At 46.3% G+C, this 16084-nt stretch overlaps 1 protein-coding gene across 1 annotated transcript in view; it reads left to right on the top strand.

Annotated features, from left to right (window-relative positions):
* gch2 (GTP cyclohydrolase 2) overlaps nucleotides 1–16084 on the top strand; it is a 128478-nt gene that overhangs the window by 89949 nt on the left and 22445 nt on the right. Inside the window, exon 4 of the mRNA XM_085980577.1 lies at nucleotides 13167–13198. Within this exon, the coding sequence (XP_085836703.1) occupies nucleotides 13167–13198 (32 nt within the window). The remainder of the gene's footprint in view (nucleotides 1–13166; nucleotides 13199–16084) is intronic.

Below are 16084 nucleotides of genomic sequence, written 5' to 3'. Positions count from 1 at the left end.
TTGGATCGGGTGGATGCGGGGAGGATGTTCCCGATGATGGGTGAAACTAGAACTAGGGGGCATAGTCTTAGAATAAGGGGCTGCTCTTTCAAAACTGAGATGAGGAGGAACTACTTCACTCAGAGGGTGGTAGGTCCATGGAATATGCTGCCCCAAAAAGCTATAGAAGCTACATCATTACATAAATTTAAAACAGAAATAGACAGTTTCCTAGAAGTAAAGGGAATTAAGGGTTACGGGGAGCAGGCAGGAATTTGGACATGAGTCTAGGTTCGGATCGGTCATGGCCCTGTGGGTAGCGGAGCGGGCCCAGGGGCCGTGTAGCCTGATCCTGCTCCTATTTCGTGTGTCTAATTCTGTTAGATCTGGAGATGGTTCTGTGATAGTAGATTGGCGGTTAGGATCAGATCAGCCATGATCTTATTGAATGGCGGAGCAGGCTCGAGGGGCCAATTGACCCACTCCTGCTCCTATTTCTTATGTTCTTATGTAAATCAACTTTTATTGTCATTGTTAGTGCACAAGTGCAGTACAACGAAATGTAGGCTTGCAGCTCCTGAGAGTGTACATTTAGATTAAGACATTTAAACATTCAACATACATTTGGCTTGTAATACATTAAGATAAACATAACCATAATAAAGTGCATTGGCAGATGTGCAGGCTTTAGAGTTTATTTGTGGGGTTCAGTAGGATGACAGCCCTGGGAAAGAAGCTGTTCCTAAATCTGGTCGTACGGGTGCGAATGCATCTGTAGCATCTCCCAGATGGCAGGAGGGCGAACAGACTGTGGCTGGGGTGGGTAGGGTCTTTGATGATGGACCGTGACCTCCGTAAACAGCGTTTCTGGTATATGTGCTCTATGGTCGGTAGCCGGGTGCCGGTAATGCGTTGGGCAGTTTTGACTACCCGCTGCAGGGCTTTCTGGTCATAGTAGCTCCAGCTGCCATACCATACTGTGATACAGTTTGTCATCATCACCCAGGAGTCTTTGTCAACCTCAAAGGCTTCCACTCAATGTGCAACTCATCTGCAATGATCATGTATGTATGTACCAGATTCCCCGGTAGCTGTCATGACTCTTTCGTCCTGCGCCAGTCCAGTCTCCCTCAGCTCTTCGCACCTCCAAAACGACTTACCAGCTGGCTGCTTGGAGACAAGAGTTATCCACTGAAGACATGGCTCATGACAACTTTGAGGAGGCCACGTAATGAGGCTGAGGAACATTATAATCAAAGCGACATCTCCACCAGATGTGTCATAGAGCAGACAATAGCCTTGCTCAAAATGCAATTCAGATGCCTTGACAGATCTGGAGGAGCCCTTCAGTACGCACCAGCTAGAGTCTCCAGAATTGTCATGGTCTGCTGCGCCCTGCACAACACAGTGCAGCAGTGAGGATTAGTGCTGCATGAGGAACAAGGCACAGAGCGCACAGCCTCTTCAGAGGAGGAGTAGCAGCATCAGGTGGAAGATGAGGATGAGGAAGACCTGGAGGAGCCAGTGGTCCAGATGCCACCAGTACGTGAGCACAGTGCTGCCCGTGAGGCCAAGGATGGCCTCATCATTGCCAGATTTACTTAACTTTATGCAGCACAGTCATGTGGCTGCCACATGCGTCGCCAGGTTGGCTACACCCCACATCCATACCATAAGCATCCCTACAATGACCAGTCCATTCTTTTCACAGTCACCACCATTGCTGGAGCTTAAGGTAGCCCTGACCGTTCACTCTGCCACTTCCAATTGTGACCCAAATTTGTCACGGACCGCAAAGTTTTGAAAATAAATGATTTTATACAAAACTTTATTTCAACGGAGACTTAACAATAACATTCAAGAAAACACCCAAGTGACTACCCTTGTGACTCTACTTGTGTGGCTTCTTTCACTTCCATGTGCAGCTACGTGGTGGTAGCCCTGTGGCTTCAGCAGAGGTAGTGACAGCCTCCTCACTTCCCAGCTGCACCTGCTTAGACACCTTTGGCGGCCATCCTCTGGGCTTTGGAGCCTGTGAGGGCCCCGACAAAGTCTGCTCCTCATGTGACTGTACAGGGGTAGACACTGCCATTGCTGTCCAGGGAGACATCTGGGACTCTGAGGGGTTGGCAAGGGAGGAGAAGTGTGAGCACCTGGAGAGGAGCCCCCACTTCCATGTCCCCCACCATCATCCCTCTCATGGGCCACCCGCACTTTCCTGCTAGCAAGGAGCTGGAGAGCACCTTGCTGCACATCAGTGGGGCGATGAGGACCCACGTCTACACTGACATCCCTCCTAGAAAGGACGTCTATGAGCCTCTGGCTTCTATCCTCCAGGTGGCCATCCTATCCATGGAGGAACCTACAGCTGCGATTGCCTGCACCACGGTGGTGCTCATGTTGGATTCTCTGAACACTCGCAGTCACCGCGCACGCAAAACCTTTCAGGGCCTCCTGCACTTGTTCCTGCAGCTCCAGGATTGCCCTCTTTCTGGATGGCCCTCGAGGCTCAGCGTCTGCATGCAGCTGAGAAGAGCTAGGAGAGTCCTGCACCCTCCGACGAGGAGTCTTCACTACTGACCCTGTCTCCACTATCTGTTCTTGCTCACTTGTGCTGTGTGAGACACCAGGTGACAACACTAATCCATCTCGTGACAGCCCTGCCGAGGTGTGCATCTCTGCGCTGGTGCTGGGTGGGCTAATCTCAGGTGACACTGCACCCTCAGAGGCTGGAGGCTCCTTTGAGGAGTCCTCTTCCTCTTGGACAATGGGGGTAGGGGGGGCTCTTGATGGACCTATGGTAGAGTAGTGATCAGTTAGATATATCATATGTAGATTGCATACAGATACCATTGTGCACATTATGAGCATTCAATGCATCCTGACATCAGCCCCCATATGAGTGAATAATGAATGCCATGTAGCTGTATGGAAACTGAATCTGTCACCAGGTTGTTGTGATGAGCTCCTCTCTCCGTCCCCCATTGCTGGCTGGTTGTCCACTCCAGAGACCTCCAGGGCAGTCTCCTCCGCACTGGTGAGGGTTGTGAGGGCTGCAGGGCCTCCTCCCGTTCTCTGCCCCTCTCTCGTGTTGTGGGCTCTCTTCTTGCAAGGAGGGAAAGAAGAGAAGGTTGAGTTAGAGTGATGGAATGAGTGTAAGAAAAGGAAGAGTTACATGTGTAGAGGGTGACTTTGATGGAGTGGGGTGGCAATACCAAGTGGCCTAATTGTGTGTTGTTAGTTGATATGATTGCACTAGGATGAGGGTGAATGTGAGAGGTGGTTAGTAAGATGGGGATGTGATAATGTAGATAGAGAGAGAGGGATGGGTGGAGGTGCAAGGGATGTTGGTGTGAGTAAGGATGTGCAGGAGTAGAGCTGAGAAAGCAGAGGGATGAGGATGTGATGATAGGCACAGCAGGAGGAAGGTGACTGTGGCTTTGTACTCACCTTTCCTGATCTCAGAAGATCATTGAAATGCTTGCGACACTGCACCCTGGTCCTCATCACCACAGCCCTGCTGTTCACCTCCTCTGCTATCTGGAGCCAGGCTCTCTTGGTCACTTGGGGAGGTCCCTTATGGCCACTGGCAGGTAAGAGGACTTCCCTGCATGCTCAGACTCCCTCCACAAGCACATGGAGGGAGTCATTGGAGAACCTAAGTACAGCCCGCTGACTCAGTGAACTCATCTGTGTTTATCTTCGAGAGCGTCCACACTCCTAGATGAACCTTCAAATGCATTGTGGCCATGGCTCCTTTAAATATACCAGCACCAAATGCGTCATCGATGACATCACCAGACCCACTCCATTTCATTGGGTCGGGTAACGCACTGGACGGGCTTAACAAGCCCCATTACCGGAAATTCATTTTTAGCAGTGGGATGCAGGTAGCAACGGGCTCATGGCCTGCCACGGACCCCGACGGCAGCGGACCCACCCAGGCAGGGAAAATTGCGGCCTGTGTTTTTGATTTCAAAGTCTAAATCGTTAATATAAGTTGTGAACAACAGTGGTCCCAGCACTGAAACTTATGGGACCCCATTTTCCACCTTCTTCCACTCTGAATAGCTACCCTTTATACCTACTCTCTGCTTTCTGCCTTTCAGCCAGCCAGCTATCCATTCTACTACTTGTCCCCTGACTCCGCATGCTCTGACCATATTCATTAGTCTATTATGTGGCACCTTATCGAAGGCCTTTTGGAAATCTAGATAGAAACAGAAACATGGAAGATAGGAGCAGGAGTAGGCCATTCGGCCCCTCGAGCCTGCTCCGCCATTCAATGCGATCATGGCTGATCATCCAAATTCAGTACCCTGTCCCTGCTTTCTCCCCATATCCCTTGATCCCTTTAGCCTTAAGAAATATATCTAACTCCTTCTTGAATATATTTAATGAATTGGCCTCAACTGCCTTCTGCGGTAGAGAATTCCACAGCTTCATCACTTTCTAGGTGAAGAAATTCCTCCTCATCTCAATCCTAAATGGTTTACCCCTGTGATCCCTGGTTCTGGACTCCCCCGCCATTGGGAACATCCTTCCTGCATCTAGTCTGTCTAGTCCTGTCAGAATTGTATAAGTTTCAATGAGATCCCCTCTCATTCTTCTAAACTCTAGCGAATATAAGCATAATCGACCCAATCTCTCTTCCTGCCATCCCAAGTATCAGTCTGGTGAATCTTCGCTGCACTCCCTCCATGGCAAGAACATCTTTCCTCAGGTAAGGTGGCCAAAACTGCACACAATACTCAAGGTGTGGTCTCACCAAGGCCCTGTACAACTGCAGCAAGACATCCTTGCTCCTGTACTCAAATCCTCTCGCTATGAAGGCCAACATACCATTTGCCTTCTTAACCGCCTGCTGCACCTGCATGCTTACCTTCAGCGACTGGTGCACAAGGACACCCAGGTCTCGTTGCACTTCCCCTTTTCCGAATCTATTGCCATTCAGATAATAATCTGCCTTCCTGTTGTTGCCACCAAAGTGGATAACCTCGCATTTATCCACATTATACTGCATCTGCCATGCATCTGCCCAATCACCCATCCTGTTCAAATCATACTGGAGTTTCTCTGCATCCTCCTCACAGCACACACGCCCGCCCAGCTTTGTGTCGTCTGCAAACTTGGGGATATTACATCTAGTTCCCTCATCTAGATCATTAATATATATTGTGAATAACTGGGGTCCTAGCACCGATTCCCTGTGATACCCCACTAGTCACTGCCTGCCACTCGGAAAAAGACTCGTTTATTCCAACTCTTTGCTTCCTGTCCGCCAACCAGTTCTCTATCCAAGTCAGTACCTTACCCCCAATCCCAGGTGCTTTAACTTTGCACGCTAATCTCTTATGCGGGACCTTATCGAAAGCCTTCTGAAAGTCCAAATACACGACATCCACTGGGTCTCCCTTATCTATTGTACCAATCACATTATCAAAAAATTCCATTAGATTAGTCAAGCATGATTTACCTTTTGTAAATCCATGTTGACTTTGTCCGATCCTGTCGCTGTTTTTCAAGTGCTCTGCTATTACATCTCTTATAATGGACTCTAGCATTTTCCCCACTACCGATGTCAGGCTTACCGGTCTATAATTCCCCGTTTTCTCTCTACCACCTTTTTTAAATAGTGGGGTTACATTAGCTACCCTCCAACCCATGGGAACTGTGCCAGAGTCTATAGAATTTTGGAAGATGACCAGCAATGCATCTACTATTTCTAGGGCCACTTCCTTAAGTACCCTAGGATGTAGATTATCAGGCCCTGGGGATTTATTGGCCTTCAATCCCATCAATTTCCCTAACACCATTTCTCTACAAATACTGATTTCATTCAGTTCCTCCCTCTCATTAGGCCCTATGTTCCCCAACATCTCTCGGAGGTTATTTGTGTCCTCTTTTGTGAAGACAGAACCAAAGTATATATTTAATTGATCATCCATTTCTTTGTTCCCCATTATAAATTCCCCTGATTCTGACTGCAAGGGAATTACGCTTGACTTCACCAATCTTTTTCTCTTTACATATTGAAGCTTTTACAGTCAGTTTTTATGTTCCCTGAAAGCTTACTCTCATAATCTATTTTCCCCCTCTTAATTAATCCCATTGTCTTCCTTTGCTGAATCCTAAACTGCTCCCAATCCTCAGGTTTGCTGCTTTTTCTGGCCAATTTATATGTCCTCTCCTTGGATCTTATGCTATCCCTAATTTCCCTTGTTAGCCACGGTTGAGTCACCTTTTTTGTTTTATTTTTATGCCACACAGGGATGAACAAATCCTGTAGTTCATCCATGCAATCTTTAAATGTTTGCCATTGTCTATCCACCGTCAACCCTTTAAGTAACGTTCCCCAATCCATCCGAGCCAAATCGTGCCTCATACCATCATAGTTTTTTTTATTTACATAAGAACATAAGAACATAAGAAATAGGAGCAGGAGTAGGCCAATCGGCCCCTCGAGCCTGCTCCGCCATTCAATAAGATCATGGCTGATCTGATCCTAACCGCCAATCCATTATCACAGAACCATCTCCTGAATCTAACAGAATTAGACACACGAAATAGGAGCAGGATCAGGCTAAACGGCCCCTGGGCCCACTCCGCTACCCCCAGGGCCATGACCGATCCGAACCTAGACTCATGTCCAAATTCCTGCCCGCTCCCCGTAACCCTTAATTCCCTTTACTTCTAGGAAATTGTCTATTTCTGTTTTAAATTTATGTAATGATGTAGCTTCTACAGCTTTTTGGGGCAGCATATTCCATGGACCTACCACCCTCTGAGTGAAGTAGTTCCTCCTCATCTCAGTTTTGAAAGAGCAGCCCCTTATTCTAAGACTATTAAATTCAGGACCCTAGTCTCTGAGTCAACTACTTCACTCTCCATCTTAATGAAGAATTCTATCATATTATGATCGTTCCTCCCCAAGAGGCCCCGCACAACAAGATTGCTAATTAATCCTTTCTCATTACATAATATCCAGTCTAAAATGGCCTGATCTCTAGTTGGTTCCTCGACATATTGGTCCAGGAAACCATCCCGTATACACTCTAGGAATTCCTCCTCCACAGTATTGTTACGAATTTGGTTAGCCCAATCTATATGTAGATTAAAGTCACCCATGATAACTGCTGTGCCCTTATTGCACGCATCTCTAATTTCCCGTTTAATGCCATCCCCAACCTCAGCATTACTGTTTGGGGGTCTGTATACAACTCCGACTAATGTTTTCTGCCCCTTGGTATTTCTTAGCTCTACCCATACAGATTCCACATCATCAGAGCTAATATCCTTCCTTACTGTTGTGTTAATCTCCTCTTTAACCAGCAATGCTACCCCACCTCCTTTTCCTTTTTGCCTGTCATTGCTGAATATTGAATACTCCTGGATGTTGAATTCCTAGCCTTGATCACCCTGGAGCCATGTCTCCGTAATCCCAATTATAGCATATCCATTTACATCTATTTGCACAGCTAATTCATCCTCCCTATTACGAATGCTCCTCGCATTAAGACACAAAGCCTTCAGGCTTGTTTTTTTAACACTCTTAGTCCTTTTAGAATTATTATTTGCTGTGGCCCTGATTGATTTACACCCTTGATTTCTCTGCCTTCCACTTTTGCTTTTCTCCTTCCTGTCTTTTGTTTCTATCCATGCTACCCTTTCCTCTGTCTCCCTGCACAGGTGTTCAACCCCCTGCCATTTTAGTTTAAACCCTCCCCAACAGCACTAGCAAACACTCCCCCAGGACATCGGTCCCAGTCCTGCCCCGGTGCAAACCATCCAGTTTGTACTGTTCCCACCTCCCCCAGAACCGGTTCCAATGTCCCAGGAATTTGAATCCCTCCCCCTTGCACCATTCCTCTAGCCACATATTCATCTGAAATATCCTTCTATTTCTACTCTGATTAGCATGTGACACTGGTAACAATCCTAAGATTACTACCTTTGAGGCCCTATTTTTTAATTTACCTCCAACTCCCTATATTCAGCTTTTAGGACCTCATCCCATTTTTTACCGATATCATTGGTACCTATATGCACCATGACAACTGGCTGTTCACCCTCTCCCTCCAGAATGCCCTGCAGCTGCTCCGAGACATCCTTGACCCTTGCACCAGGGAGGCAACATACCATCTTGGAGTCTTGTTTGTGGCCACAGAAACGCCTATCTATTCCCCTTACAATAGAATCCCCTATCAATATAGCTCTGCCGCTCTTTTTCCTCCCATCCTGTGCAGCAGAACCACCCTGGAAGTTGGCTGCTGCTGCCTTCCCCCAATAAGCCATCTCCCCCAACAATATCCAAAGCAGTATATCTGCTTGAGAGGGGGATGGCCACAGGGGACCCCTGCACTACCTGCCTGCACCTACTACTCTGCCTGGCGGTCACCCATTCCCTTCCTGCCTGTGCAGCCTTTACCTGCGGTGTGACCAACTCCCTAAACGTGCTATCCATGACGTCCTCAGCATCGCAAATGCTCCAGTATGTATCCATTCGCAGCTCCAGCACCGCAATGCGGTCTGCCAGTAGCTGCAGCTGGATACACTTCCCACACACATGGTCGTCGGGGACACAGAAAGTGTCCCTGATTTCCCACATAGTGCAGGAGGAGCATGCCACGGGGCCGAGCTGTGCTGCAATGACTTACCCTTTAATTAATTCAAATTAAATTAAATCAAATCAATACCACTAATTACACTACAATTAAATGATATACTCAAGGGTCCTTGTTTACTAGCACTCCCCGCTACACAACAGAGACCTTAGAAAGTATAAACCATGAAAATTAAGACCTTCTATACTTTATAAACTATTAACCTTAACTGTCAAACTATAGAGTAGTGTAAATACTCACCTGGCCATACTCACCCAATCAGCTGCTTCCTCTTGCCCGCGTCACTTTTTGAATCTTGATGTGGCACAGGAACGCCACCGCCAGTCTGCGAGATTGGTAAGTCTCTGAAAAAAGCCCGCGAAAGTGAGTTTAAATACTCACTGTAACGCCGCTCTCCTGCTGCTCTCGACAGCGGCCTCTGAAAAAAGCCAGCAAAAGTGAGTTTAAATACTCACTGTAACTGTAACGCCGCTCTCCTGCTGCTCCCGACACCCGTGCCTGCTCTCTCTGTTACCTCTCTGTTACCAATGACTTTCCCTTTTTGAAATCCATGCTGACTATTCATTATTATATTTTTGGTTTCTAGATGTTTTTTCTCTTTTTCCTTTAGTAGGGATTCCATTATTTTTCCTACCACCTATGTTAAGCTGACTGGTCTATAGTTTTCTGGACATGTTTTATCTCCCTTCTTAAATATAGGTATTACGTTAGCTATCTGCCAGTCCTCTGGCACCACACCTTTTTCTAATGAATTATTAAGTATGTGTAGTAATGCCTCTGCTATCTGTTCTCTAGATTCTTTTTAAATGTGCGGATACAATCCGTCCAGACCAGGAGTTTTATTCTCTTTGAGTTTGATTAAATTATTTAATATTTCTCCTTTTTATTTTAAATGTGGTAATATAATTTCTAATCTCATCTCCCAATGTTATGTCCACCAGTTCTGTCTCCCTGGTAAATACTGAAACAAAGTAATTACTTAATATTTCTGCCATTTCCCTATCACCGCCTGTGATTTTATCTTGTTCTTCCCTTAGTGGCACTATTCCCATCCCGATTTTCCTTTTTTTATTTATGTGCCTGTAGAATTTTTTACTATTTTGTTTTGTAATTTTTCGTTGACTTCTCACCTAATCTTTTCATATTCTCCCTTGTCATAATCTCTCCTACTGTCCATGTGCTTTGCTAATGTATGCCTCTTTCCTTACCCTCAATTTTTCCCTTGTGCCTTTATTCATCTATGGTGCCTCATTAGTGTTTAGTATGTTCTTGAAGTAGAACCTCCTTGTGGTTCATGAAGGAATAGGCCTCGAAATTGCGGTCGGAGGCTTGCCGCCCACATACATCTCAGAACTGAAAGAAAACTATGTGCTTACCTTGTGCCTCCGGAGCTTCGGACTCTTGCAGTCCGGGGCCTCCAGGCGTACGCCTGCGTAAAGGCCCACGCATCCCAGGGATGCACGCAGTTCGCAAACATCCCTGGGATCACGTGGGCCAGGCCAACCAATGAAAAAGGGGGATTCCTATGATGCTTATGGGATTCCATCTAAGTACGGAATCCCCATAAGCATAAAGATATCAGCTAATAAATAAAATTTCACAACACCAAAATAAAAATAAATGATCACAGGTGCAACTCCCCAGATAATGAAACAGTCCATGCCCGCATGCAGCACAACCTGGATAACATTCATGCTTGGGCTGATAAGTGGTAGGTAAAATTTGCGCCACACAAGTCAGGCAATGACTATCTCCAACAAGCGAGCATCGAACCACCGCTCCTTGACATTGAACAGCATTACCATCGCGGAATCCCCCACCATCAATATCCTGGGGGTCACCATTGACCAGAAACTTAACTGGACCAGCCACATAAATACTGTGGCAACAAGAGCAGGTCAGAGGCTGGGTATTCTGCAGCAAGTGTCTCACCTCCTGACTCCCCAAAGCCTTTCCACCATCTACAAGGCACAAGTCAGGAGTGTGATGGAATACTCTTCACTTGCCTGGATGAGTGCAGCTCCAACAACACTCAAGAAGCTCGACACCATCCAGGACAAAGCAGCCCGCTTGATTGGCACCCCATCCACCACCTTAAACATTCACTCCATCTACCACCGGTGTACCGTGGCTGCAGTGTGTACCATCCAAAAGATGCACTGCTGCAACTCGCCAAGGCTTCTTCGGCAGCACCTCCCAAACCCGCGACCACTACCATCTAGAAGGACAAGGGCAGCAGGCGCATGGGAACACCACCACCTCCAAGTTCCCTTCCAAGTCACACGCCATCCTGACTTGGAAGTATATCGGCGTTCCTTCATGGTCGCTGGGTCAAAATCCTGGAACTCCCTCCTGAACAACACTGTGGGAGTACCTTCACCAGATGGACTGCAGCGGTTCAAGAAGGTGGCTCACCACCACCTTCTCAAGGGAAATTAGGGATGGCCAATAAATGCTGGCCTTGCCAGCGATCCCCACATCCCAAGAATGAATAAAAAAATAAAACACTGACATTGCTTTTCGTAACTGTCGTGTTCGTATTTTATTCAGAAATGCAAAATTCAGATTAGTGTGATGTCATCAGTACAGCAAATCATGTCACTCATTCACAGAAGAATATGATGTTGAAAGATTCTGAAAATATTTTCACCTAGAGGGGTGGGTGGCGGGGCTGGGGTTGGGGGTGCAGGGGGGGCGGTGACTAGGGGGGAGCGACTAGAAATGACACTGTAAATCATGGGCGGGGATGAGTTGGAAAGACAAGAGGAAATTGGTTTCCAAAGGAGCCGAGGATTCATCCGCCAACGAAAATGTGAGTTTTAGCTAAAAATTAATTTGCATAGAGAAGGAAGGGGCATGAGTTGTCCTCCCGTTACACAGCACTCCTGACGTCTGCTGCTGGACGCTATCGGCCCCCTCCTGTTGTCCTTCCATTCCCCACCCTCCCGCCCACCACCCCCCACCAACCCCTCTCCAAGGAGATGGGACCCGGCGCAGGACGGCTACCTGCCTCCTGGGAAAATGGCATGGGGGCAGGTTGGGCACCCACCTCCAAATTCTGCCATTTTCCCAGCAGTCTCGCCTCCATACCCGCCTCCCCGGGACTGGCAAGATCACGCCCACTGTTTCCTAGTTGCTCTCAGGTCTCTTCTCAATTGGCAGATAACGGTGAGGTAAGAGCGAGATGAAATAATTTGTTATTAAATTTGATGCAGAAATTAATGTAAACCTTCATTCAATCAAATGGAGATTGATTCACAGAGGTATTTCTCTCTCTCTCTCATTAGGGCTACTTAGCAATTTATAAAATTAGCATGCTTCCTGTATTGAATTACTTGCACACAGTGCTAGTCTTGAAGGTTGAGTCCCCCAACTTTAAGGTGAGACAGATGGCAAATAGCCTTCCGTGGGCAGGCTTGTAACTGTCCTGAATACATGCAAGATGATCATCTTCTTGGACTATTCGGATCTGGGGTGTCAATTGGATTGGGGGAGCTGGCAGCCTACAGGTTTGCAAATGATTAGAAATGTTCCTGCAAGAGCAATTTAGCAGCCTTTAAATGTATGAAAAATGACTCAATCTTGTTCCAACCTTTTTTTCACATTTTGCAGCTCAGATCTATATTATGGCAAGGCTGAGTTATCAACTAAAATAAATTTTACCCTTGGATTCTAGGAGCTCAATTAGGATGCCAAGTTTGCATTCGCATGTTACCGAGGATCTAACTGAAATGGCCTCCCAGAGCAACAGTACTGTTTGGGAATTGGTTCAGGCCTGAAATTTTCACATTCAAGATGGAGACATATTTGTAAATTGCCCAAATAGACTTCAGTATAAAATCTTTTAACTGGTCATTGAATGATCAATGGGTCCGTATCTTGCAAAATAAGGGATGTTATAATGAAAAAGAAAGTTAAATAGAGGCCAATTCATTAAATATATTCAAGAAGGAGTTGGATATATTTCTTAAGGCTAAAGGGATCAAGGGGTATGGGGAGAAAGCAGGGACCGGGTACTGAGTTTGGATGATCAGCCATAATTGCATTGAATGGCGGAGCAGGCTCGAGGGGCCGAATGGCCTACTCCTGCTCCTATCTTCTATGTTTCTATGTAAATTATTAAGCCTGTGGGTGTTTCTGTCAATAGCGAAGAAGTGCTTTTTAATGATGGAGCTGAAAAATGTCAGCTTTACGTTGTATTTGAGTAATTTTGTACTTGACCTACTAACAGTTGATGTTGAGTTACAATTGAAGAGGAATCTCCCATTTTGACCTTTAATTAATTAATACTATAAATTTCCCATTTTTTCCAATGTATTTTTCAACTTTTGGTGACAACTTAATAAAATTATTGCTAGTGAACCCTTTGAAATACTTATGAGAACACTAAACAGGTTTAATGTTTTGATGCTATATATGAGGGTTATGTAATTTTCAAGCATTTGTAGAAAGGGTCACTTTTTTACATTTTCATTTTAGAATTATTAATATTTTCCTGAAAGTTAAACCTACAATGCCAGACTGCGACAAGAAGGTGACTGGAATTTATTCTTTTTTTTTCAGGATTGTTGAAACCTTTAGCCGAAGACTTCAAGGTACAGTAAATTCAAAATGAATTTGTATTTTTATTTCCTCAGAAAATGTGCTATAGGCAATTCATATAAATTACTGCCCCTTGTTTCTCTTTTTCTCAAATCCATAACCTAATTTATCAATGTATTGGCCTAAATTTAAGCTTGTATAATCCAAATCCTTGCAACACATAGGGGATCATTTTCATTTTGGGCCCAGATTGCAGACTGGCTGCCTGTTATACATCCACTCATTTTCCTTTCCATTGACTTCATGGCTTGCACAGGTACACCTGGTAAGACCAGACATACTGGCCAACCAAAGGGCAGATGTTGGGGACCATCCAAGGATCTAGACCAGAATCATTACCTAAATATCCATAAAATAATCTAATTAAAAAATATATGTTTTCATGTGGCCTCCAGGGCAGCAAAATCCTGTTTCTGGGGGGTGAGGTGGGGGTGGGGGGGGGCGGCTGGGGGTGGGGGGGGGGCTGCTGCCCAACACTACCCTCGGCCGGTCCACCTCTACCAGACTTTCCAGTTTGGATACAATAGCAGGTACCCTAGATGCATCCCTACTTGCTTGGGTGTTCGCCGATAACAGGCAAATGAAGGATCCTCTTGCTAAACCCGCAAACTATTTCAGGTTCAGCAGTAGAGGTCCAGGCGGGCACATCTCAGCACTGACATAGTGATGCGCTGTGCCTGTTGCTTTCAGGGCCAGTATATTTGAATTTGTCCTTCTTCTAACTGGTAAATTCTAGTTTTCTTATTTATTGTATATTGTCTCTCCCAACATACATTGGAGAGACTTTTCCAAAGTTTTATAATCAAATCTTGTTCTTACTCGACAACCTTTTCTTACAGTGGTTCGCCCAGCTTCTGTACTAATGTTTGTCTCCTGCTGCAGCGAGAGGCAGCAAACTCCTAGCAGCAGTAGTCAAATAGTCTCATTCGATTTTTTCATAAGGCTAGGGCAGTTAGCAGGACACGTTATTATTCTACTTAAAGTGGTTTGAGAGTTACAGCTCCAACAAGAGGTTGTCATTCCATCCTTCTGTCTGCTGTTTCATAACTTAGACTGGAACATTGCTTTCTTTATGTCAATAATGTTGACCATGAAACCATCAGATTGTCGTAAAAACCCATCACTAATGCCCTTTAGGGAAGGAAATCTGCCGTCCTTACCTGGTCTGGCCTACCTGTGACTCCAGACCCACAGCAATGTGGTTGACTCTTAACTGCCCTCAGAAATGGCCTAGCAAACCACTCAGTTATAACAAAACGCTACAGAAAACAATCGTAAGAACAAAACCGGACGGACCACCCGGCTTCGGACACAGCAATGGCATATCCAGCCCAGTCAACCCTGAAAAGTCCTCCTCACCAACATCTGGGGACTTGTGTCAAAATTAGGAGAGCTGTCGCAGAGACTAGTCAAGCAATAGCCTGACATAGCCATACTCACGGAATCATACCTTTCAGCCAATATCCCAGACTCATCTATCACAATCCCTGTCCCACCGGCAGGACAGACCCACCAGGGGTGGTGGCACAGTGGTATACAGTCGGGAAGGAGTAGCCCTGGGAGTCCTCAAGATTGTCTCTGGACCCCAAGAAGTCTCGTGGCGCATGGGCAAGGAAACCTCCTACTGATTACCACCTACCGCCCTCCCTCAGCTGATGAATCAGTACTCCTCCATGTCAAACACCATTTGGAAGAAGCGTTGAGGGTAGCAAGGGCACAGAATGCACTCTGGGTGGGGGACTTCAATATCCATCACCAAGAGTAGCTCTGTATTACCACTACTGACCGAGCTGGCCACGTCCTGAAGAACATAACTGCCAGTCTGGGCCTGCGACAGGTGGTGAGAGAACCAACACGAGGGAAAAACCTGCTTGACCTCGTCCTCACCAATCTACCTGTTACAGATGCATCTGTCCATTACAGCATTGGTAGCAGTGACCACCACACAGTCCTTGTGGAGACGAAGACCCGTCTTCACACTGAGGACACCCTCCATCGTGTTGTGTAGCACCACCACTGTGCTAAATGGGATAGATTCAGAACAGATCTAACAGTTCAAAACTGGGCATCCATGAGGCGAGGCCATCAGCAGCAGTAGAATTGTACGCCACCACAATCTGTAACCTCATGGCCTGGCATATCCCTCACTCTACCATTACCATCAAGCCAGGGGAATATCCCTGGTTCAAGGAGGAGTGTGGAAGAGCTTGCCAGGAGCAGCACCAGGTGTACCTAAAAATGAGGTGCCAACTTGGGGAAGCTGCAACACAGGACTACATGGAAAGCAGCATGCTATAGACAGAGCTAAGCAATTCCCACAACCAATGGATCAGATCAAAGCTCTGCTGTCCTGCCACATCCAGTCGTGAATGGTGGTGGACAAGTAAACAATTAATGGGAGGAGGAAGCTCCATGAATATCCCCATCCTCAATGATGGCGGAGCCCAGCACGCGAGTGCAAAAGTCAAGCTGAAGCATTTGCAACCATCTTCAGCCAGAAGTGCCGAGTGAATGACCATATCGGCCTCCTCTTGATGTCCCCACCATCACAGAAGCCAATTCGATTCACTCCATGTGATATCAAGAAACGACTGAGTTCACTGGATACAGCAAAGACTATAGCCCCCGACAATATTCCGGCTGTCGTGCTGAAGACTTGTGCTCCAGAACTAGCCGCACCTCTAACCAAGCTGTTCCAGTACAGTTACAACACTGGCATCTACCTGACTATTTGGAAAACTGCCCAGGTATGTCTTGTCCACAAAAAGGACAAATCCAATCCAGCCAATTACCGCCCCATCAGTATACTCTCAATCATCAGCAAAGTGATGGAAGATGTCGTCGACAGTGCTATCAAGTGGCACCTACTCACCAATAAC

Source organism: Somniosus microcephalus, chromosome 3 (assembly GCF_052327205.1).
Source record: "Somniosus microcephalus isolate GS21.2 chromosome 3, FLI_Smic_1.0, whole genome shotgun sequence".
Taxonomy (NCBI): domain Eukaryota; kingdom Metazoa; phylum Chordata; class Chondrichthyes; order Squaliformes; family Somniosidae; genus Somniosus; species Somniosus microcephalus.
Note: the sequence above shows the minus strand (reverse complement) of the source record. Positions and strands in the feature narration are given on the sequence as shown.